This window comes from Lepisma saccharinum, chromosome 28 (assembly GCF_977018435.1).
Source record: "Lepisma saccharinum chromosome 28, izLepSacc3.1, whole genome shotgun sequence".
NCBI lineage: Eukaryota > Metazoa > Arthropoda > Insecta > Zygentoma > Lepismatidae > Lepisma > Lepisma saccharinum.
This window is the reverse complement of record NC_139256.1, coordinates 15830395-15856685: the sequence shown is the minus strand read 5'-3', so window position 1 is coordinate 15856685 and position 26291 is coordinate 15830395. Positions and strand designations below refer to the sequence as shown.

The 26291-nt window shown below is 39.3% G+C and overlaps 2 protein-coding genes across 2 annotated transcripts in view; both read right to left on the bottom strand.

Moving 5' to 3' along the window:
• LOC145980781 (nuclear RNA export factor 2-like) overlaps nucleotides 1–26291 on the bottom strand; it is a 76759-nt gene extending 50468 nt beyond the window's left edge. The window contains exons 1-4 of the mRNA XM_083113858.1: nucleotides 26172–26291; nucleotides 19365–20103; nucleotides 8682–8745; nucleotides 6599–6685 (exon numbers count right to left, since the gene is read on the bottom strand). Of these exons, the coding sequence (XP_082969984.1) occupies nucleotides 6599–6685; nucleotides 8682–8745; nucleotides 19365–20074 (861 nt within the window). The 5' untranslated portion in view covers nucleotides 20075–20103; nucleotides 26172–26291. The remainder of the gene's footprint in view (nucleotides 1–6598; nucleotides 6686–8681; nucleotides 8746–19364; nucleotides 20104–26171) is intronic.
• Nucleotides 2162–2844, bottom strand: LOC145980568 (double-stranded RNA-binding protein Staufen homolog 2-like). Its single transcript, XM_083113602.1, has one exon. It carries the CDS (start codon nucleotides 2792–2794, stop codon nucleotides 2162–2164), a length of 633 nt encoding a protein of 210 aa, XP_082969728.1. The 5' UTR covers nucleotides 2795–2844.

Sequence of the window (26291 nt, the reverse complement as noted above, 5' to 3'; positions counted from 1 at the left end):
GCCCTTGATCTGTTGTGATGCGGGCGGGGGAACCGAATCGCGAGATCCAACACGATGTGAAGGCCGTCGCGATGTCCGCCGCAGTGATGCGTTCCAAGGGGAAGGCTTCGGGCCAACGGGTGAAACGGTCCACGGCTGTCAGGCAGTACTTATAGGGTCCCGCTGATGGGAGAGGCCCGATCAGATCGATGTGCACGTGCTGAAACCTTGCAGACGGAGGAACAAAATTGCCCAATGGAGCGTGCACGTGTCGGGAAACTTTGGTGCGCTGGCAGTCTTGGCACGATCGGGCCCAAGCGCGACAGTCTTGCTGGACTCTGGGCCAGACAAAACGCGACGCGATAAGGCGCGCGGATGCTCGGGTACCGGGATGACTGAGGCCGTGCAAGGCATCAAATATGCGTCGGCGGTGCGCGGCGGGTACATACGGCCGGGGTTTCGCGGTGGAGGTGTCGCAGTAGAGCTTGACTTCGGTGCCAGGTATGTCCATGAGCTGGAGGTGGAGGTCACAATCGCCGTTCAGGAGCTCACGGAGCTCATCGTCCTCTTCTTGGGCGGAGGCGAGGGAGCGCAGATCGGGGGAGGGGGTGTTCCCGCGAACTGCATCCACCCGCGATAGCGCGTCCGCCACCACGTTAGAGGTGCCTTCAATGTAGCGGATGTCCGTGGTGAACTGAGCGATGAAGGAAAGTTGGTTGAGTTGCACTGGAGGTAGTTTGTCACGCCGCTGCTGGAAGGCGTAGGTGATGGGCTTGTGATCCACGTATATGGTGCAGTATTGCGCTTCCAGGATGTGACGGAAGTGCTGAACGGCTGCGTAGACTGCGAGAAGTTCGCGGTAGTACGGTGGCCACTCGGACTGCTTGGTGGTGAGTTTCCGGGAGAAAAAGGCGAGGGGTTGCCATGAGCCGTTGGCGAACTGTTGCAGGCATGCACCGACGGAGGTGGCGGAGGCATCGGTGAAAAGTCCCAGCGGGGCCTCGGGATGCGGATGGGCCAGGAGCGTGGCGTTGGCAAGGCTGGTCTTGCAGGCCTCGAAAGCTTGTTCTAGGTCCGGCGTCCATGGGAATGGCTGGGATCCTCGGAGGGTGGTGACGGCAGCATGCAGAGGAGCTTGGTGTTTGGCAGAGGATGGTAGGAAACGACGGTAGAAGTTGATCATGCCGAGGAAGCGACGCACGCCGCGAGCCGTGGCTGGTCGTTTGAAGTCCTGTAGGTCTGCGATGCGGTCGGGAAGCGGTCGTGTGCCGGCAGCGGAGACTTCGTACCCAAGGAACGTGACGGAGGGGGTCCCAATCACACACTTCTGGGTGTTAATCAGGATGCCGTGGTCCGAGAGACGTCCGAAGAGGGCGCGTAGGTGTTCGCGGTGTTCCTCGTGGTTGCGTGATGAGACGAGTATATCGTCGATGAATGGAAAGCAGAAATCCAGTCCTGAGAGCACTTCGTCGATGAAACGCTGGAACGTCTGCCCGGCGTTGCGTAGTCCGAAGGTCATGTATGGGAACTCGAACAACCCGAATGGCGTGGTGATCGCTGTCTTCGGGATGTCGTCTGGGTTGACAGGAATTTGTGTGTACGCCTTGACCAAGTCGATGACCGAGAAGACGGTGCATCCGTGGAGGTGGTTGCTGAAATCGTGGATGTGCCTCACTGGATAGCTGTCCGGAATCGTCCGGGCATTGAGGCCACAGTAGTCCCCGCATGGTCTCCAGCCCTCCGTTTTCTTGGGTACCATGTGCAGCGGCGAAGACCAAGGGCTGTCGGAGCGACGTGCGGTGCCTTCGCACAACATGGAGTCGAATTCGACCTTGGCTATTTGTAGGCGATCTGGAGCGAGGCGGCGAGGTCGGCTAGACACGGGGGGGGGGGGGGGGGGGGCAGTGGCCATGACTGGAGCTGGCATTGACACCATCACACCAGGCACGCTAGCCTGAGGTGGCTGCATCCCCATCATGAGTGTTCCATGTGGAGGTCTTTGTTGAGGAGGAGCCATTCCAGGTTGAGGCATACGGAGTGGAACTTGGGCCATTCTGTAACCCTTCTATTTCACTTCAACCGGTTCTCGGAGAATTTCCTTCTTGGTTGAGATGAAAAAGATGGTTCCAAGTGGGATTATAGACCCTTCACAACGTTGGCAAACAGTAAAGAAAATATGAGACTAACATGCGGCCATGTCGGTCTGCTCCCAGATCCTGGTTTTTTTCTTTGTGGCATTTGGCTTTCTCTTTATACGAGCTATCATGGCAGTCGGAGATGGTGGCGGTAGCTTCTTTAATTCATCTAACATCTTTTCAGCTGCTCTCTTCTTGGAAACCTTTTTACCGTTCCCTTCCCCTTCAGTCATTATTTCTCCAACGGAACAACGGGTCACAAATGTTCTCATATGTGGTGGGCCTTTTTCGCTGATCACTTCAAAATTAACATGCAAATTTCTCTTTAGGGCTATTTCATGCACCAGCGAGATGGGTGATTTCAGTTCTGCATTGGGATCAAGTTCAGCATTGCCATTTTCTTGCACATGTATGTTATCCTCTGGAACGGGAAGGACTTTCAGCTCACTCAATGCTTTAGCTGCTGCATCGTGACGAGCAGCCTGCGCTGTAGGCCCTTCTCCAAAGTACTCCCTCACCCCAACACGGAGAGATACGAAGAACATCGGGGCATAACCTGGCTGCTTCCCATAATGGTAACGCTGGTTATACATTCCTCTGAAATTGAAATTTGGTGTTATGTAGGGATTAGGATAAGGGGGATCCATGAAAGTGTATACGGCTGGTTCTCCTCGTTTCATTGCAAGGGCATTCAATTCTACTGTAGGTGTTATGTTACCACAAGGAAGTCCACGAACGGGCCCAAATGAAGAAATACGTGTTTTTTTGTTTCAGTTAAAAAACTGTTTTAGGGGGCAAAACCCCCTCAAATGTCAAGATGAGGACAAATTGAAGTAAGGATCTGACCCCTGTGTCCCTCCGATTTCCATAAAACTTGGCAGGTGTATAGTGGGGCCCAATGGAAGAAATACGTGTTTTTTTGTTTCAGCTAAAAAACGGTTTTAGGGGGCAAAACCCCCTCAAATGTCAAGATGAGGAGAAATTGAAGTGAGGATCGGACCCCTGTGTCCCCCTCCGATTTCCATGATACTTGGCAGGTGTGTGTATAAACGGGCCCAAATGAAGAAATGCGTGTTTTTTTTGTTTCGGCTAAAAACTGTTTTAGGGGGCAACCCTCCCCCTCAAATGTCAATATGAGGACAAATTTAAGTGGGCATTTGACTTATGTGTCCCCCTCCGATTTCCATGAAACTTGGCAGGTGTACAGTGGGGACCAAAGGAAGAAATACGTGTTTTTTTTTGTTTCAGCTAAAAAAAACTGTTTTACAGGGTGAAACCCACTCAATTGTCAAGATGAGAACAAATTGAAGTGGGGATCTGACCCCTGTGTCCCCCTCCGATTTCCATGAAACTTGGCAGGTGTGTGTATAAACGGGCCCAAATGAAGAAATACGTGTTTTTTTGTTTCGGCAAAAAGTTGTTCTAGGGGGCAACCTCCTCTCAAATGTCAAGATGAGGACAAATTGAAGTGGGGATCTGACCCCTGTGTTCCCCTCCGATTTCCATGAAACGTGGCAGGTGTATAGTAGGGATGGCCAGATCCGGATCCTAGCGGATCCGAAATCCAGATCCAGAACTTTTTTATTTTAATTTGTAGAACTGTAACTGTAGAACAATTGTATAATTTTTGTATAACATTTCTATCTTGTTATGTGTGTTAAAGGTTTCATCCTGGAATGGAATGTCTCACATTTATGTGTTTTCATCACCCCCCCTCAAATGTCAAGATGAGGAGAAATTGAAGTGGGGATCTGACCCCGAAACCACGTAAATATGGCATAGGAAGAAACAAGGGGCATACGGCCTCTCTATACACCTATCAAATTTCATGAGAATCGGAGGGGGACACAGGGGTCAGATGATGCTCACGTCAATTTGTCCTCATCGTGACATTTGAGGCGGGTTTTGCCCCCTAAAACAGTTTTTTTGCCGAAACAAAAAAAACACGTATTTATTCCTTTGGGCCCCTCTATACACCTGCCAAGTTTCATGAAAATCGGAGGGGGACACAGGGGTCAGATCCTTACTTCAATTTGTCCTCATCTTGACATTTGAGGGGATTTTGCCCCCTAAAACAGTTTTTAGCTGAAACAAAAAAAAAGGTAATTCTTCATTTGGGCCCTTCTATACACATTTGAGAGGAGGTTGCCCCCCAGAACAATTTTTTTGCCGAAACAAGAAAATACGTATTTCTTCATTTGGGCCCTGCAAGTTTCATGGAAATCGGAGGGGAACACAGGGGTCAGATCCCCACTTCAATTTGTCCTCATCTTGACATTTGAGAGGAGGTTGCCCCATAGAACAATTTTTTTGCCGAAACAAGAAAACACGTATTTCTTCATTTGGGCCCTGCAAGTTTCATGGAAATCGGAGGGGAACACAGGGGTCAGATCCCCACTTCAATTTGTCCTCATCTTGACATTTGAGAGGAGGTTGCCCCCTAGAACAATTTTTTGCCGAAACAAGAAAACACGTATTTCTTCATTTGGGCCCTGCAAGTTTCATGGAAATCGGAGGGGAACACAGGGGTCAGATCCCCACTTCAATTTGTCCTCATCTTGACATTTGAGAGGTGGTTGCCCCCTTGAACAATTTTTTTGCCGAAACAAGAAAACACGTATTTCTTCATTTGGGCCCTGCAAGTTTCATGGAAATCGGAGGGGAACACAGGGGTCAGATCCCCACTTCAATTTGTCCTCATCTTGACATTTGAGAGGTGGTTGCCCCCTTGAACAATTTTTTTGCCGAAACAAGAAGACACGTATTTCTTCATTTGGGCCCTGCAAGTTTCATGGAAATCGGAGGGGAACACAGGGGTCAGATCCCCACTTCAATTTGTCCTCATCTTGACATTTGAGAGATGGTTGCCCCCTAGAACAATTTTTTTGCCGAAACAAGAAAATACGTATTTCTTCATTTGGGCCCTGCAAGTTTCATGGAAATCGGAGGGGGAGACTTAGACCTCCCTTGTAAGTGTATTAATTAATTACAAATCGCGCACGCGCGCACACACACTATATATATATATATGTGTGTGTATGTATATTATATATATATATGTATATTAGCAGGTAACAATATGTTATAAGCACATTCTTACTTTCCAAAGAAGTGCATGTGGGATGGCAAAACGGATCCGGATCCGAAAATTCCGGATCAGGATCCAAAAGTACCGGATCCGGATCTGAAAGTACCGGATCCGGATCTGAAAGTACCGGATCCGGATCCGAAAGTTTTGGATCCGGATCCGAAAGTTCTGGATCCGGATCCGGATCTGAAAATTCCAGATCCACGGATCCGGATCTGAAAATTCCGGATCCGAAAAATTTTGGGATCCGGATCCCTAGGATCCGGAACCAACCGGATCCGGATTTCGGATCCGCCAGGATCCGGATCTGGCCATCCCTAGTTTGAATCACATTGCCAGCTGAGCTACAATTCATATTCTTAACCTTATTTTTAAAAGTTGTTTAAAAATCGAGGGGAGTTTGCATTTACCACTTCAGTTCCTACCCAGTTTTTTTATTTTACTGCTTTCATTTGGAAGAAAAAAAATATTTTCTCAACAGTTCGAGATGGACTGTAGTCCTATCAGCTTCCTGCTGCATATGCCAGTGCCAACACTAATTGAGCATCGTCTGCAATTGTTGCGCTAGTTTTGACCCAATTTCCCACCTTTATTCTTTCATTTTTCATTAAGAATCTTGCCTTCTATGCAATGTTTTTCTCACATTTTCATCACATGTCATTCCTTTTCCCATTATCCGCTAAAACATAATGGAAATCAACAGCTTCAGATTAAAATAAATGAGCTTCTTCGAGACCCTGCACTTTTGGCCAAAGTTTGCATGTGTTTCGTCAATACAAAACTTACAGGTAATAATTGACAGTTTAAATATCCATCAAAAAATTTTAAACATTTCAGGTAGCACAAGAACTACTACTATATATTTTTCTCATTAAATAAATGTGCCCCAATGACTGTAATAGGGCCTCATAAAAAGTATGTAGAAATTAATCAAAATCAATTTATTATTGTATATTCATAATAAAAATGAAATGAGAAAATTCTAAAAGTAAGTTACAGATTTTGTTTAGAAATATTGGATACATTACAAGGGCAAAGATAAAATGATTTATCAGTTGATTAGCATCCCTAAAAACATAACCACACATGCAGATGTTATCTCATTTGAAGTTGCTTGCAAAAAAAAATGTAAGAAACTATTCCTGTACTAGATAAAAATATAATTTTGTTCTTGAGCTCCTAGAGATAATTAAGATGAAGTTCTCTGTGGATGTAGCACCATGCCATGAATGCACATTTAGCGGATGTGAGGGTAGGACCCTGCACATTCTCAATCTCCGCTATTTTGGAGGTGATGTGATCAACACCACATTCCAGCCACCCAGAGATTCCCCAGGTACACATTGATTTGAGGCTGGGTGAGCCCCGGATAAATAAAATGGAAATAATTACTTACTGCAACTGGTTTGAAGACTGTTGGGGATATAGCTTCTTGCAATGAAGACAATATTTCTTCTTTGTTTGCATACAGTCCATTCTGTATCTGGAATGATATTCACATTCTCAATTATTCCAACTTCACACATACACACACAAAAACTTAAGTATCTTACATTTTCTAAAATGAACTTCTAGTAAGTTATCATTTTAAAATTAAGACAGGTTTCAACACAAAAATATGTAATTAAGAAATGTATTTTATAAACAACAGGAACACATATTCTGCTTTCATATTCGTAACAACTATTACAAAATGGCAGAATTGTGCATTCAGATTATTTATATAAATACAGATTAATAACATTGTTGGCAATTTTATGATAATCTGGCACACTTGCTTATTATCTGATAATTATTGCCTATCAACTACATAGTGTATGATGAGAATTTGAACTACACAGAATGTAACTGAATTTTAAAATTTGAAGTGTAATATTTTCAACAAAGCCAGTTCCCTTATTTTCTGAAAAAATATATATATATATAAATGGCATAGGAGACAGTGAACAGTAAAATATCAAACTTTTCTTCAATCGTGGTAAGTGTTTACTGTCTCCTACGCCATTTTTGTTTATCCGCCCTTCTGGCATTCTTTCTCATTCTATGCCTTATATACAGAGTGTACACAAATGAATATCGGAGTTTTAAACTTGTATATTTTCTATGCTATACACATTACAAATATGAACCATATATGAAATTAAAGAGTATTTTCCTACTGTATTTGTGTTGGATATTTGACTACTATACAGGTGTATTTGTGATATGCCGGGAAAGTACTGTAGTAGTGTGGAAAAAGCCAGCATTATTGCATGGTGAAGTGAAAACGTCCCGATAAAGACGATATGTAAACAAACAGGTTGTGCAAAATCAACCATAATGAAGGTACTGGCAGCCGCCATAGGACTGCCTCCAACTGTCATTCCAAAGCACAAATTCCATGGTGGGAGGCAAAGAAAAACAACCAAATCTACAGATGCTCTCCTAATGAGAGAAATAAAGAAAAACCTCGACTGACAGCGTCAGAACTTAAAGGAAATGCACCCAAGTGTGCTGGAAAACGTTAGTGTTCGCACGATCCAGCACCATTTACAGAAAGACTTAGATTTGCTGTGTCATACTACTGCTAAGAAGCCACTACTCACTGCCCGCACGAAGAAAGACCACCTTGCTTTTGCAAAGAAATATGCACATGGACACCAGCACAGTGGAGGAAAGTCGTGTTTTCTGATGAAAGCTCATTCCAACTGTTCCGAATGGGAGCTGCTAAGGTTCGACATCCATCATCTTCAGATCAATATGACCCAAAGTATATGGTTCCTACCGTTAGGCACTCCCAATCTGTAACGGTGTGGGGGTGTTTTTCAGGTGAGAAGGGTAGGGCAGGTTTATATTTCTTACCACAAAATGTGACGATAAACACAGACCGATATATCAACGTTCTTAAGGACCATTTAGTGGATATGCTTCAGAACCACGAGTGTGATCTTTTCATGCATGATAATGCTCCTTGTCACATGGTTAAGAAGGTAAGGAAATGGCTTGAGGAACAACAGAGAAAGATGTTAGAGTGGCCTGGGAATAGCCCCAATCTCAACCCAATTGAAAATTGTTGGCATCTTATGAAGCAATTCCTGAGAAAGAAGATGATTCAGAACCTACAGACCCTCCAAACAGAACTGAAGAAAACGTGGTGCATTGACATAGATTTAAATTACTTCGGAAGTCTTCACGATTCCATGCCCAAGCGCATCCAAATGGTTCTCAAAAGTAAACGCAACATGACACCGTACTAATGTATGCATTTTTTGCTGTATCTAATAGCTTAATAGTAGCTTTTCACATGAATTTTCTGTATATTTTGGCTTTTGTTACGAGGTCCGAAGTGATTTTGCAGGGGGGTCTTTCTCTCTCCCTGTCTGTCTGTCTCTCTCTGAGAGAGAGAGATATATCTAAGTGTGTTTAGCATGTATTGTATCATCTCTCATTTTAAATCTTCCCCCTTGTATATTTATATGTAAAATGTAAAATCTACATACCGTAATTTGATACCATTTTGGGTCATCCTGCACTGCAGAACTTTGTTCTAGCTTTCCCAGGGAGCTAAATAGAAAAAATATATATAAGTATGGAAAAACAGAATTTCTCTCTCTTGCATGCAGACGCTTGCAAACATACTAATACACACAAACACACAAATTAATGTGCATAATAACAACAAAATTCAAAGAGGAGTGAAACTTTAATATTGACCGATTTGCTAATAGCCACCTTAATTCAGTTCAAATTATGATAGGGATATTACCACTGAAGCTTTGGTCAAAAACATCATGAAGCTTGTACTTACTGGATCCTTGGTAAATGACATGAAGGGCTTATATTTATTACTTTTGAATGAGAGTTAAAAATTTTCCCATTATATTAGGGACTCATAAAATTTGCTCATATTCTGTCAATCTGATATAAAAAAAAAGGAAATGTTGCAAGAAGCATCTAAACGATTTACCATAATCACCTCCTTAATTAATGTATGTAAGAAAATAAGCAAAATAGGTATAGCCTCAGAAAAATGAGATGAATTGAGTATGAGTATTTAGAAATTTACTTTACAAAATTAGGGAGCATGAATTATAATTTTAGCTTTGTAAAAATAATTTTAATTTTAAAAATACAGAATTTTGCATACTCTTGCGGAAAAATTAGTAAAACAGCAATTTACTCATCCATATTTTACCCACTTTATACAACAATGCAGATAGTGTGCTGATTAAGTTCACCTAATCCCTAATAAATACATATATTTGATTTGATTTTGGTTAATAACAATATATATATTAAAGAGCAGATAATATTTTGTACTGATGATAATACTTGGAAAATTTTAACAATTCTTTTATTTATAAATTTTAATATGAAAGTTTTCAATTGGAACTATACCATATCAATCTAACAGTGTTTCCTTATAAAATATTCATAATTTCATGTGAGATAATCATTTAATGACCATATAAATTTCACCCTGAAAGAATGTTGTTGCAAAATTATGCACAAAACATTTATAATCTGCAAAAGTGCATTTTGGCAGACTGTGAATTCGGAAAGTTTCAACTCAGTCATAATATATATACACATACAAGTTACGTTTTGTAATCTCTTTATTGTTGTAGAGAATGAAGTGAAATGCCGACTGAAAATGTTGGAAATATTGATTGAGGGCCATGAAGAAAAGTTCTGGGTACTAGAATAAAAACACTTTAAAAATGAATGTGTGATTTTTATGTAGCACTTTGCTGTACTCATTGTTTCATAAAAACCACTGTTTATTTACATTGTAACCATTATTAATTTCATTTGGCCTGAGAGAAGCTCCATATAAGGGTTGAAATGATGCCAGATACAAAATTCTTCAGATAGCATAAGGGTTGAAATGATGCCAGAAACAAACATTCTTCAGCTAGCATAAGAGTTGAAATGATGCCAGAAACAAACATTCTTCAGATAGCATAATTCTTTCAACTTGTTTAACAAACCAGTAAATTAACGAGTTTTGCTTCTAACTTTGACTGTTGGTTTAAAAGAAACAATGTGACCACTTTGATGTTAAGAACCTGACTATGTTTGATACTTGTGGTAACTTTCTGCACACAAATATGCAGCATATCCCTCAATGATTATCGGGGTTTCAAGTAGTTAGTATATTGCAACGAACGAAGTTTAATGTTTATATCATACATGTACGATAGGAACAGCCGTGGAAATTTGTTACCTTGAGAGCTTATCATTTATTTGCCATCAGTTACAGCAGCATAGGTGTGTTACAAGATGGCAACTCCCGTGCAGAAGTTCTTTTGTGTCATTGAATTTGCGGTGTGTGGTTCTGCTGTTTCAGTTCATCTGATAACAACATTCGTCGATGGTTTAATAAGCTTCCAACAACTGGATATGTCTGCAAAGGCAAGAGTTCTGGATGTCCAAGTGTGTCGAACGAAAGTGTCGAGAAGCATTGTACTCACATTGAACGTTTATACTATTGTAAACTTGTTGAGTTGTTGTTTACTCTCATATAAGCTTTGTCTTGTACCCCACACATAAGGGAAATTAAACGACTATGAAACCCCGATAATAATTTTGGGACACACAGTATATTAGTCTTAACATAAATAAATCAGGTAATTAGGATAAAAAAACATTCTTCACTTTCCTTATAATAAAAGGAAAGGATAGTAACAAAACATAATAACAGTTTCACACAACTCTCTACGAACTTCTTTTTTAAACTTCCCATAATAATGTGGAAGGAAAGCCAAAAGTATTGAAATGACTAATAAAGGTAGAGTTAAGAATAAAATACGTGACAAGCTTATTTGTTGTATTTTTTAAACACATGAATCATAATTCACTCCTAACCAAAATTAACAAAAACATGGATTTGCTATAAATACATTTGTGCCATTCAATTTACTAGAAATATTAATTCACAAAAGTTCAATATGGAAATGAATTTCCGCACTGTATTTCTTAAGCATAATACCCAGTTAGAAATATACTCTTGCGTGGGTGATACAAATGCAGACTTGTTTGTCAAATTCAAATAGACAGTAGCTTAAATTATGTATGTAGTAGGACTGGGCTAGTGCCACTTTCAACCAATACCAACACACTTGAACATTCCCATTGATATTGCAACAATTTAAAGTAGTTCAATTTTAAAAGGTTAATGTACATTTATATATACACATAATTAAGTTAGAAGGTACAACGTATTTTACATGTTAGTTTAATTTAACTTTTTTGATTTACTTGTGTCTGTATTGTGTCCCATTCACGATGCCAAAAAAGAATTAATTTCTCCATTATCCGTTACATTTCCCCCTCAACTCCACTAGAATATTAAAAGGTCAATTAGCTTCTCTCTCTGTCTAAAATAACTCATTTTTCATCATGTAATTCATATGAAAATGAATGTCTTACTAAGTGAAGAGGCAGTGTTTCGTTTGTCCCACCCGACACAAAATTGTTAACTTATAGCTACGAATCTGGGGAAGTATTTTAAGGATAGTTATGTTTCATCAACAGTGTTGTTTCATATTTCATTCCACAGAAACTAAGAAAAATGTTGTTTAACTATCAGTAGAATGGTTACTTTAATATCAAAAATGTAGTTTGCGTGTCCCACCCATGACAATGGAATGCCACATATATGTAAATTATCTGAATTTTCAACGGAGAGAATGCGACTTACCCCTCCCCCACCAAAAAAGAAATATCACACACACACACAAGTCCAGATACCTCAGATTTAATAAAACCTGATAATATTACTACTGTTGTTGTGATTTCCCACTTCTCTTTTGCAATATGAATAACAGTTGTGGAATTCAATATATACACATGCACTTAATTAAATTTTAAATTTGTGTATGTAACTTCAATGAAAACAAATATATTTTACAATAATCTACATTGTCAATGATTTTAAACCATATATTTTCAAGAAATTACTAAATTAATCCAAATTTTTTCAGCTGTAATAACACCAAAATTATTCACATGCACACTAGGTTCAACAGCTTTCATATTTTCAAAAATATACAAACAACTTCAAATTTGCTCTAATATTAATTGAGGGAAGTGAATTTCAAAGCTATTAACAAATAAAAACTTGCAGAAAATACCTCACACTAGCGATGTGGGAAACAAGACATTTGCATATTGCAAAATGCTGATATTTCACTGATTCCAATATACAAGGCTCATTCAATATATAACTGGAAATATGTGGTAGCATTATATTTATTACAAGCGCCAAAAGAACTACAGTACTATGTTTCAATATAGTCCCCCCTCCTAGTTCAATGCACCTACGCCAGAGCTTGATAAGGGCACTGATTCCACAGGAAAAATAATATTTTGGACGCATGCGTAACCAATCATGCATCTGTGACTGGACTTCGTCGTCATTCTGGAACATCGATCCACTTGGTGCATCTTTCAGTGGGACAAAGGGGTGGAAATCGGAAGGTGCAAGATTGGGTGAATATGGAGGGTGGGGGTAAGCACTCAAACTTTAGGTCCTCGATGGTAGACAATTTGACATTGGGAGTGTGTGGTCTCACATTGTCATGGAGCAAAAGCACACCAGTGGACACTAGACACATCGTCTCTGAAGAATTGCTGGTTTCAGTTATTCACGCAAAAGGTTGGAGAAGGTGGTACTGTTTACATTATGACCTTGGGCATTGTATGTATGAAGTAATGGTGGGGAAAGAGAGGCAAATCATCTCCCGTATCAAGTCCTCCACTTGAGGAATGTTGCTTTCCATGACTGCAGTGACAGAGCAACCTGGACGTGGAGAATAACACTGGTTTGAACTTCTCGGTCCACTCATACACTTGTGATCGACTCATACAGTTGTCACCGTACTGAACTGTCATGCAGCAATGAATTTCTATCAGTTTCATGCCTTCACTCAATAAAAATTTCACGACATTTTGCTGCTCCCGCTTGGAGGACTCCTGTTAGGGTGCCGACATCTTGTGTAACTGGTTCCCAGCATTCTGTGCACGAACCAGGTGTGCCAACCCCAACTATGAATAGCTTACAGATGCCTTCACAAAATAACAAACATATAACAATCACAGTTGTATTTTAGATTTTTTATACTACATTTCCGGTTATTTATTGAATGCACCTTGTATTTAACAGGAATGTAATATAGTTTTCAACATGCCAATAATAATGTTATAAAAATTTATTATATTTGTATGTTATAAATATACTTGGATATTTCGTACTGGCAGAGAGGCGGTTATTCATATATAAACTCCTCACAAAAAGTCTGGAATATTCCATTTGTCGGGGAGACAGGACATGGGCAGGGCGCAGTGCGGGTGGAATGTAGTTGGAAACATGAGAAAAGAATGTAGGCAGAACACCATGTGATGTACGTGCATATCCGGGCAACAGCTAGCGCCATCTACAATGTGGTACAACCTATCAGTACCGGCCGAGTTTACCTGGCCGTCACGCAGCATGTCAAATCCAGTGTCTTCGAAGCAGTGCAAGCGTTAAATGGATATCTGGCGTTAACGATGGTGATAACGCAGTTTGATCACACCAGGATTGTGACATTGTTGCAACAAGGGCGTACACAGGCGGAGGTTGCACGTGTGGTTGGGGTCACTCACGGAGCAGTATCCAAAACATGGAAACGATTCAGGAACACGAACAGTGTATCAGACACGCCGAGAAGTCGTCGTCCAAGAGTGACAACACGCCTTCAGGATGCATACATTACTGTGACTGCACGCCGAAGGCCAACAGCGACTGCCCGGGAGTTGCAAAAGGACTTGTTGCAAGCATCCGACGTTCGTATCGCGACCCAGACTGTGCGTAATCGTTTGCATAGTGTCGAACTAAGGTCATATAGGCCGCTGAGACGTGTGCCACTGCGACCTCAACATCGGCGGAACAGACGAATATGGGCTGATGAACATCGTAGGTGGGATGTGCAACAATGGCGGAATGTGATATTTTCCGATGAAACAAGGATCTGTTTGCGGCCTGATACGTGACAACAATGTGTTTGGCGACGTCGCCAATGCCACAGGAGGCAGCAGCATGTGCAAGAAGTCCATCCCTTTGGTGGTGGTGGAATCTTGTTTTGGGCAGGTATCATGTACGGGCGACGGACACCTCTCATTCCACTGCAAGGGCGGTTGACGTCTCGACGCTATGTGGATGAAGTGCTACGGCTTTTCGTGCTTCCATTTCGCTACCAGTATGGTGCCAACTTTGTCTTTGTGGACGATAACGCACGTCTACATCGTGGAGCACCAGTGACCAATTTCCTGCAGGATGCTGACGTTCGTCGTATGGATTGGCCAGCACTCTCCCCGGACATGAATTGCATTGAGCATGTGTGGGCGATGTTGAAGCAAGCCATTTCACGTCATCCACAGCCTCCGCAATCACTGCCAGACCTCATCCTGGCTGCCCAGGTTGAATGGGACCGTCTCCCACAGGATGCCATCGATGCACTCATCTCTGGGATGCCACAACGTGTGCGGGAACTGCACAGTGCAAGAGGAGGCCATACACATTATTGAGGGACTCACTTTATTGAGTGTCACACACTGTGGCCATTTTGCACAGTTCATAGGGAAGACCTTTTTTCCTTCCCTTGATTTTGGTTGTTTTTCGTTCACTATATTTGGTTGCTTTGGTGAACTTGGCAAGCTGGCATCGTCACTTGTCCTCTACTTTTGCACTTGTCCTATCACAGGGTGTATCATTTTTGCTACAATAAATGTCTCTGTTCCCATTTCTTCACTTTCGTCTTATATTCCAAACTTTTTGTGAGGAGTTTATAAGGAGGGAACAACATTATAATAAAACACATCAGGTTTCTTGTATGTTTTCTTCATGGCAGAACAGTAGAATACAATGCTGTATTTAACCTAACAAGGTGGCTCAGTGCCCAACCACATGGGTTCAAACACCAGATTGTGAGTGGGTGTTCTATATAAGTGTCCTTTCATCATTTTCACCTAATCACCACTCATCTTCATCTTTGCAATTTGCCAAAAAGTGCAGAAAAGCAACATAAAAACCCAAGATACCAAACCTGACAAGATTATAACAATGCATCCTTTACAAACAAACTTTTGACTTGGGATTTCTATTGAATCAAGTTTGACATCCCAATTTCACCCAGTATCCATACATCACAAATCAGTCACATCCTCACTTATTGTAATTATCAACATCAGAAACACATTTATTAAAGAGCAATTGCATATATGAAACTTCGTGATTTTCCTCTGGAATAAATCAAAATCTTGCTTATGCACTCAAATCCTTTCACAGATGTAACTCTTTTCAACATACTACGCATTAGGTATCACGTATGTCTTTATTGTCTAAAACAGATATAACAGTCATATGGGAGACTGTTTATATTTCTTCTTTCCACAGAACATCACAAGTAAAAAATCACAATTCCAAGTAGCAGTAGAGCACTGATTCAATATGCATATACCAGCGGATTCACATCAGTGTTGCAATGGGTGGTACTAGATGCATCATTCAAAATCTCCATGAATGCACAAACTTTGGTACTTGTCTGATTGAACCTTGATTCACACACACGCATTTAAAAAACTATATTCAATGATCTAAAGCTGTTGCTGTAGAGTGTCATAATTAGATTCAAATCACTTTCAAAAAAGCGAATTTTTCAGGAATTTCCAACTGAATGCATACAGCATTAATTAAACTATAAAATAGCAATGTTAAAATTTCAACTTCTGTTTTATTTCAATATGTAATATGTTCATGTTTAAATTGCCAATGAAAACAGAAGTTTCGAAACATTAAAAACATGAGATTTATGATTAAATGTTATTTTCTTCTGAACAATTTTGTGTTAGATGAAGTGGTGAAAATGAGACTACCTTCTTAAGTGTTTGTTTTCGGTGGTACAGTGAATAAAAAGCATATGGGTGAATTTGAGGTATTTCTGAAGTTAGAAGTTCAGAATGCTCATGTCAGAGAATGTACCATAAAAAGTTAATTTCATTAAGGTCTTTGTTCTATGTCTTTCGTCACAAACGTGAAACAATACAAAAACACCGAACTTACAGTAAATAAACTTTTATTTTATTTTTCATTTCTCATACAAAAGAAACATTACAAGCCTGGGGACGACTTAGCAGCAGTACTTTGTTGCTGGTGGCACACAACAGTATGCAAAACTGGCACCTTTTTATAGGTGAGAATAAAACTAATAATATTTTAACAATAAAAAAAAAATATGTGTGGAACTACATGTATGTACTATCATTTATGAATACAACACAATATTTTGAGTAGTTCTTATGATGAAAAAATAACACATCAACATTATAATAATAGCAAACCAACTTGCATGGTACTTTTCATCCCAGAAAAAAAGCACTACTAATATCAATGTTCACTTACTTTCTTTTATTTTTTGGCCTTCAAAATATTATTTCCCTTCAAGCAGTACAATAATAATATTTGAACAACCTTTTTACATAAACATCACATGGAAAATATAATCAAATAATGTAGTAGAAAACAGTTAAATGAAGAGTCAGCATTAAAAGTTCTGATTCAACAAAAGTAAACATTTCCAGTCTGCACCCTTACAAACAAAGAAGTTTCCACTGTGAACAGACTATATTACACATAGACGTGCACAGGATGTTGTACAGGGAGGGGTAAGCAAGATAGGCCCTACTTATTCCAAAGGGGGGAAGGTATGAGGCATTTTTCTATCATAGTAATACCGCTCCCTCAAAAAAACACTCAGTTTGAAGTTATCACATTCCTGCAATTAACTTCTAATAATGAACATAATTTACTGTGACTGAAGTTAATTAATACATGGGAAACATATCATTTTTCCTGTCTGACACCCTACTTATTGAGGACGTCTGATATTATGTAATATATAAGAATGCAATTTCCAATTCAATGAACAGTGATGTGAAAGCTAAATATGTTATCTCTTCATGTCGAATAGTGTTCCTAAGAATGCTACATTCCCTAATTTTTAGATTTTTTTACACCATTATTTCCCACTTGCATCAAAACTTTGCAATTTCCGTACAAACAATATTTCTTGAGGGGAAAAAAAGTGTCTCAATCATGGACAATCAGAAAAGGAGGTTTATAGTACATGAATGTTCTTGGGATAATGATTGGCTACGTCAGACTGGTTGTGCAGAATAAACTGAATTTCCTGGCGACAGCATATATATTGTTTCCTGTGTGCTTCTGCTTTTGGTAAGTACACTTATATTAAATATGCTTGATCATTAATCAAATCAACTTGTACTGCATATTATATTTTTACAGAATATGTTTAACAATTCATAATGCACATAAAAATTAACTACTATTCTGCCAATACCTTACATGAAAGGAACAAAGGTATTGGTAACAATATATGTCTCGTAAATGACAAAACAATAAAATACATTACAAGCATTAATAATGATTTTCTTTTTTACGTAATTAACATGGGAATGTTTATGAGGGATAAGAAAACTACAAATGACCTAGAAATATAATTTACATATATTTGCATTTCAGGTTCATATTTTTTTGTACAAGCTAAAGCACAACCCTCTTCCTCAAGGGTTTATGGAAATGTTACATCAAAAACGTCAGATTTCAGTTACACTTGTAATTATACATGACGCTCTCAGAGAAAGTTTGGTCTTTTAAATGAAAATCAAGTTATCTATTCATAAGTATTTATTATACTTATCTAGCAATATGCACATAAAACATATGTCATAATACATTGCTCATAGAAGAGAATAGCTTATTTTGTTTAAATAACGATAGATATTAATATACCAGGTGTATAAGCTTAAATCTGCTGTTTGCTCATAGATGGCGTTAGTGAGCGTATGAAGCTACCATGAGCACGCCATACCTGGTGTTTTTATGAGTTGGACATCTGCCAACACAAATCAGTGCACATCGTTAGCAGGTGCAGACAACAACAGACAGTGTTCCTGTGGTAAGCATGTCTAGTTTTGTGCCAGAAAAAGAGCATATGCGGGAAGCTCTGCTTTTCTGCTTCCATTTGAAGAAATCGGCTGCTGAATCGCATCAAATGCTTGTGGAGGCCTATGGTGACAGTGCTGTATCGGAAACAACGTGCAGGGATTGGTTTCGTCGGTTCAAAGACGGCAATTTTGACCTGAGCGACAAGAAGCGTGAAAATCGGCCCAGGAAGGTTGAGGACCATCAATTGCAGGCTCTTTTGGACGAGGACGATACCCAAACGCAAAAGATGCTTGCCGAGCAATTGGGTGTTACTCAAGCAGCCATTTCCATGCGTCTACGTGCCATGGGAAAGGTTCAAAAGATCGGAAAATGGGTGCCGCATGAATTGACCGATCGGCAGCTGGAGAGACGCCAAAACACATGCGAAATCTTGCTTGCCAGACAAAAAAGAAAGTCTTTCCTGCATCGGATTGTGACTGGTGATGAAAAGTGGATATATTTCGAGAATCCTAAACGCAAGAAATCGTGGGTTGATCCCGGCCAACCATCAACATCTTCCTCGAGACCAAATCGCTTCGGCCGGAAGACGATGCTGTGTGTTTGGTGGGATCAACAGGGCATCGTCTACTTTGAGCTGTTGAAACCTGGTGAAACTGTCACTGCCCACCGCTACCACCAACAACTGATCAAATTGCACCGTGCTCTGTGTGACAAAAGACCGGATTATCAAGAAAGACATGACAAGCTGATTTTCCTCCACGACAACGCCCCATCACACACGTCAAGACTGGTCCAAAACTACTTGGAGACACGCAACTGGGAGGTGCTACCCCATCCCGCCTATTCACCAGACCTGGCCCCTTCCGACTACCATCTGTTTTCGTCGATGGGCCACGCCCTCGCTGAGCAGCACTTCGATTCGTATGCAGACGTCCGAAAATGGCTTGATGGGTGGTTTGTCTCGAAAGAGAAGGACTTTTTTTGGCGTGGTATCCACAAATTGCCCGAGAGATGGGCAAAATGTGTAGCTCGCGAGGGCAAGTACTTTGAATAAATTTCTTGTTGCTTTCTATGAACAAACCATGTGTTTTTCTGACTACAAAACAGCAGATTTAAGCTTATACACCTGGTACGACAATAAATGCTAGAAAAATATTTCAAATAGACAACTAACCTTTCTTCCTGATTAGGCAACGCAGTCGTCCTGTTTGTCGTATCAGTGTTTGTATCATCACTTCTTGTCAGTACTACATTAGATGAATACCAGCTGGTACTGTCTTGACCAGTAGTGGTATCTTCAACAGCAGTATAATCTGCGGTAGTGCCAGCATTTTCTTCAACGGAGTAGAAATCTTGCTTACCTTCCACCATAGCACTACTTGCAGTGTCCGAAACCACTGTGCTGTTTGAAGGTGCATTGAAGTTATATTGCTGTGTGCCGTAAGGAGATTGCCACGACGTATAATAAGAGTTATCTCCATACATAGCAGGTTGGTACTGAGAATACTGAGGATCTGAGTACCCTGGATATACTGAAGAATAAGTATCTCCTGTATTTGGGGCTACTGCTTGCTGATAACTATCAGCTGCATAATATCCATAGTTGCTGCTGTAATTCTCACCTCTTTCATAATTATCTGTTCGGTGCCGTGAACTACTTGCCTCACTGTAGTTAGATCTATGCCTATGTGTGCTATGCTCAGACTTATGGTGGGACACTCCCTTTGCCTTGGAAATATTTTGGCGAAACTTTTCAGCTTCACTTCTACCCCTTGGTCGAAATCGTGGTATCAACTTATGTGGATGAACTGGTTTCCTTACTTTAGTCTCGAGTGTTCCTATATGATAACTTTCTGGAGAAGAATCGCGAGATCGAGTAGACATCTTGGAACTATATATTCTTCCTGACAATGCTGTAATGTGAGAATTTGTAAAGTTAGTATCTACTGTAAATGGATAACATTTGATATTCTGTGTAGAAATGAGAAAGGTTTACTTTGATTGCATAGAAAATTGGAATACTTACGTTATGCACCTGTTCATCTTAAAAACTGTAGCACAGATAATAATGTTTTTCTTTGGCATTTCACTATTTCCTTCGATGAATAATAATGAATGAACTAAAATAAGATTTCAATATGTATACTGGAGATTTGTGTGGGACTACCTCAATAAGAGAGCACATGACATGATCAAATTAATTTCAAATTAAAAACAATGTTAATTTGTCTGAAAAATTTGTTATTATACAAGGCAAGTCAAAATAATGTTCCTAATTTCAATCACCATTAAATAATGTTCCTAATTTCAATCACCATTTTTCATTCAAATTATATGCAACACTAGGATAAGCACACTGAAAAAAACGGGGGCAGGTATAGGGCTCAGACTCTCCTCGGTTGAACATTAATAATTTTATTTTTAAAAAAATAGGTTAAAATAATTATTTGGCTCTATTTTAATCTATTAAGGCATTCAAAATGATTTCCTGCAGATCAATCTTACCCCTAAAAACTTTCTGGTTGCATTCATGAACATAGATAAGCACAATTTGTGGGGTTTTCAACCAGAATGACCACCATTTGCAATGATACTGGTTCACCAGTACATACACAATGCAGCAGCCATCAGAAAAATTGACTCCAACATGCTGAAATGAATTTAGGAGCAATCTGATTATTGTTGTATAATGTTTAATGTTGTTTTTCATAAAATCTATGTAGGTTTGAACAACATTAATGTTATAGTTTGCGTGTGCATATCTTATTTAATGCTCCTTGCTGCTCATGTCTCTGTTTTGCAATTTTTTTTATACTAGGCGGCACTTCTATTTCCAAACCCCCCCTTCCTTGCCTTTACATCTTCCAAACAAGGATTGTACTCTGGAAACAAAGGGTGTTCCAAAAAATGCTGGATTTAATAGCATGAAAAAAAATTTTATTTTCATAAAATGGCATATATTTCTACATCATTAGAAAGGATACATGTTGCCAGTAAAGTATGAAAAACAATATCTGTCATATGTGGCCCACGACTTGCTCTTCATGTATAGTCACTCTGGTGATAAAATTACTGAGGACTTTTACACAGATTTGATCTGTGATTTGAGAAGATTAAAAGTTTTGGTGAGGTAGAAGATAAAACATGATACTAATGCAGCCCGAAAATACTGCAGACTTTGTTTCTTTTATTAATGTACTGAGTGGCGAAAACATTCCAAAAAACTCTGTGGCAAGTTCGGAACTTATACATTGCTCTTGTTTGCATCTATGACCACAATGTCAGTTGCGTGCAAGACAGCTTGCAAGAACACTTGGGTTGACCACAGGAATAATAATAAAATAAATAAATAAATAAAAAAGAAAGAGACTGTTAACCTACTGTACCCTCTCAAGAATTATGTTGAAATTTTCTTTAAATTAACAGATTTCGATGTTTTACATAACATAAAATTGGTTCCAGCTCACAAAAAACACAAATAAAATAGATATTTGATCCCAAAGTATGGTCCGCATAAGTAAAAACCTGCCATCTAGGAATACTTTCTTTCATTTTTATTAGTAAAAACCTGTTGTATGCACACGCATATAGCTAAATAACATTTGCAAAAGATCACACCAACAAACTTAGCACTCCCTAAATAAACAAAAACGTTGAAAATTGCTATGAGCACCAAAACTAATGACATAAAATTACAGTGTGTTTGAAAAGTCCCTGTAATCATACTTTAAATAAAAAAAAAAGGTAGCAAGGCTTTCATCTGGATGAGTTGGCAAGCCTGTCAGTAGAGTGTGTTATGATCTTGAAGAAAGATTTTATCCTATATTTAGAGCAATGCCGCTGTTACGGTCCTCAGTGTCAGACGAACAATTACAGTTTGTCGACAATGCCTTTTAAGCACATCACCAACTGGGATGTAGGGAAATACGCAGAAATGCAGCAAAAGAACTTTTGTTGTCTGCTTCTATTGAAATCAAATTGTGTACACAACAGGATAACGCGTGGAATTTCGTGCCAGAAGTCTGCAGATTATCTTAAAGGTTATCACCCACTGAGATGCCAGAAATGAGTCAGTTGCGTTCTGTTGCCACGTTTCTCCGGCACACAGTGAATCGCTATGTTGGAAGCATATTTTGAGTCTGTCATATGAAAGATGTGTGGAGACATGGAGAAGTCTTATTTCCCGATGATCCGGCATGAGCTAAAACCACATTGGATGGTTGTTTCGAATTTAGTTTCAATATTCTTTATGTGTATTTCAACGTGCGGAAAATGGTTTGCCATCTTGTCAGTGTGTTACCGACCTCAGAGATTGCAGTATTACTCACATTTAGTTTACAAATTATTTTTTGTATATCTCAAGATATAGTTAACAAATGTATGGATTCATTACGTTGACAAGTTCAATTCATTATAAGTAAAAAATCTCAAACTTGAGTGCGGGGACTTTTCAAACACTCTGTATAATCACCAATAAATCCAACACTCCTAATGATAATTTCACTTCTATTTTGGTTCCATAAGTCTTCAGACTTCCATGTTTGATTTACTTTATTTTATAATACATTTATGGGTAAAACATCGATAGCGTCCCAACACTTCTCACTCGTTTATTTCGTCATTTTTAACATTCATACTTACCTATTCTGCATTGCGAAAGATTTTTCAAGGTGCTATTTTGATTTTTTCACGAAAAAAAAGTTCAATTTTTGACAGAAAGAGTAATTATTAAACCATTGATGTTAGCCCCAAAAACCATTGACGTTAGACCCACAAACAATCACGAGGATGAGGTATGCCTACGAGGTTAGGTTAGGCATGTTAGGTTAGGTTCCATTAGCACTCATTTCGTTCAATTTAGCACATACGGACAACATCGTTTTTTTCTCAATGAAAGAAAATACCAACAAGAACTTCCAAATGCTACAGAAACTCATTTCGGTAAGTAGTTTCTTGTGTAAAAATGAAGAAATCCGTTGGGATGCTGTCGAAGTTTTACCCATTTATGAATTGGTACGCAATGTCCCATCTGCTGATGACATGGAATGTCATGTTGCGTGCAATATTCATTTGTGCGAAGCCTTCAGGCTGTTCTACTTCACACTAAGGTAACATATGTACTTTACTTCACAATAACACATTTCTGGAAGCTAAAAATAAACTGCAAGCATTCATAAACAACATAATCTGGTAACAGTTTCATACATCGAAGACACATTTCTTCATTTTTACAGAAGAAACTACGGTACTATTATAGTATGGGGGTGACACCTATAAATCATACATTTCGCACTTTTTTACATTTCTAACGTACAATTTTGGAATGCGGAACATTTCTTAAGGTGAAATAATGCATTTCTAAGTAAGATAATGTCTATTTCTTACATTTACGAGTACTTACTGTTACTTGTTATTTCGATTCTGTAACAAACATTATGGCGACAGTGTACTGGTTCATCGTGCGTTGTGAAAGTGTTTTGTCGATTTATGCAGTGTTGCAACTTCGTTCACCGGAAAATACCTACTTTCGTGCCCGGATTTGAAATTATGCTAATACCTCGCAAACCAGACATTAGCCCTACAAACCATTGATGTTAGCTTCAAAAACCATTGACGTTAGCCCCAAAAACCATTTTCCGTAAGGTTAGCTTAGGTTAAGTTAGGTTAGGCAAGCATAGTTAAAAAAAAAAATAAAAAAAAAAAAAAATACTCGACACGTCATGTTCTAGTGAAAACACGGCGAGTTTGAAACACTGACTACGGGATTACGTCATCTATTGTGCTCTCGTGCAGAAAGCAAATGGCGGCAGCAGAAACAGCGGGTCGGACAGAGATTTTTGCAGAAAACAACATGTATTCGCATTAAAATGGATCAAAACTACTTTCACAAACTTCCACAATGCTACAGAAAATAATTTCCGTAAGTACTTTCTCCTGTAAATTTGAAGAAATCCGTCACCCCTATACTATAATGTTACCGAAACTACTTACGGAAATGAGTTGCTCTAAGGTTTCCGATAGTCGAGGTATTTTCTTTTATTCTGGTATCTATTTGACCTGGAAATCATGTCAGTGTTTCCAACCCCATGCTTGCCTAACCTAACCTTAAATGGTTCGTGTGGCTATCCGTCAGCTACCCGTGCATAATGTAATATTTGCACACGTAACGAATACGATGTTAGGTATTTTTCGGTGAAGAAGGTTGGAAACACTTATATTCGAAAACAAAAGAAGCTATATCATTCGCAAAGTAAGGAATATCACATCGTTACGTGTGTTCGGTAGCACTTAGAAAAATGCGTTATTTTAGTATAAAAAGTGTTTGTTTTCATGTAAAAAGCATAATGGCACCTTGAACTATGTTCCGCAATACACAATTGGTAAGTACGAATCATGTGAAACACAAAATATCCGATTTTAATGTGTCTCTGATCTACGAAACTGGTACCTATAATCTTCATACACCATGCAAAATATTTCTTTCTCGAGGGAGTAGACAGACCTGCTGGTGAAATACAGACAACGTATATGTGGCAACTAATTTAAAGGTCTGGCAACTGTTTCAGAAGTGACAAAATGACACAACTCCTAGAGGTGGTCCAGCACAGTGTATTTTCTATTCACTTTGAGTCTAAGTTTCAATATTGTACTATAATGTGAAATAGGCAAGTAATTGTGTGAAAAACAAACAAGGTATGTTCCATCTCCTTTCCGTCCAACTTACTGTACCTCCATTAATGTGTATTTGTATGCTCGAACATTTCTAAACATTAATTCTTGTTGAAAAAAATTAGTGTAAAAAAAATTGGTGGGAAGCGTTATGTAATAAAAAGAAAGGTACTACTTTACTATACCGGAGACACCTATCAATGATCTATTTAGCAATTTTTTACATTGCTAACGTACTATTCTGGGGTGCAAAACATTTCTTTAGGTGAAATAATGGATTTCTAACGAAAATAATGTCTATTTCTTACATACGATAGCCCCACGAACCATCACGGGGACGAGGTATGCCTTCTAGGTTAGGTTAGGCCTATTAGGTTAGGTTCCATTAGCACTCCTTTCGTTCAATTTAGCATATACGGACAACATCGGAATTACAAATTCCACGGCATCTTCCACACCCGGCAACAACTTCACGACGCATCCTCGACACGTCATGTTGTAGCAGCAGCAATAGCTCGTATTGTGCTCTCGTGCAGAAAGCAAATGGCGGCAGCAGCAATAGCGCGTCGGAAATAGATTTTCCTAGAAAACCACATGCATTCGCATTAAAATGGATCGAAACTACATTCCCGAACATCAACAACGCTACAGAAAATGATTTGCGTAAGTACTTTGTCCTGTAAATTTGAAGAAATCCATCTCCGGTATAGTAAAGTGTTACCAACGACGGAATGAGTATTTTTCTTCTGTACATTATTTCGATTCAGTGGCGGCGATTTGTAAAGCCAACTTTTGTTCCCGCACTATGATAAACAAACCTTACCTCCCAAGGGAAAGTAAACTATCCTTGCTCCCGCCCTCCCCGATTTGGAACCCAATCGCAGTCAATGTTTTAGCATTGATTGTTTTGTAATTAATTTCCTATACGACGTAGAATAGGTCCTTCTAGTTACAGTATCATTATACATCTTACACTGACCAACCTATCGAAGAAGGTACAGTGGCAATCCGAAGATGAAGATGTTTACTGTTGAAGAAATTTCTTTCCCAGTATATGTATACGGCAGGTGGACCGTAAGACATCAGATCACGGTAATTCATTTGGTGCTTACCTCTTGTTACTTTGTATAAATCGCGTCTTGTAATGCGATGTATGAGACGGAATTTTTCATTTATACACCAATGATATATTTAAATGGGTCTGTTGTCTTAAACAGAATTTGCAGTCGACAAGAAAAAAGGAATAAACATTTCGAAATCGATTTTTTTTTCTTTTAGGAAGAAATACCATAGCTATTAAAATTATAAATACCTCCAATAGATGTTACACCACAAGCATTTTACAGACACTATTTAAATAAGAAAACTTGGATTGCTTGGTCATTTTGAAAACTATTTACACGAAATTCATTCCATTACAGACTTTCGCCTT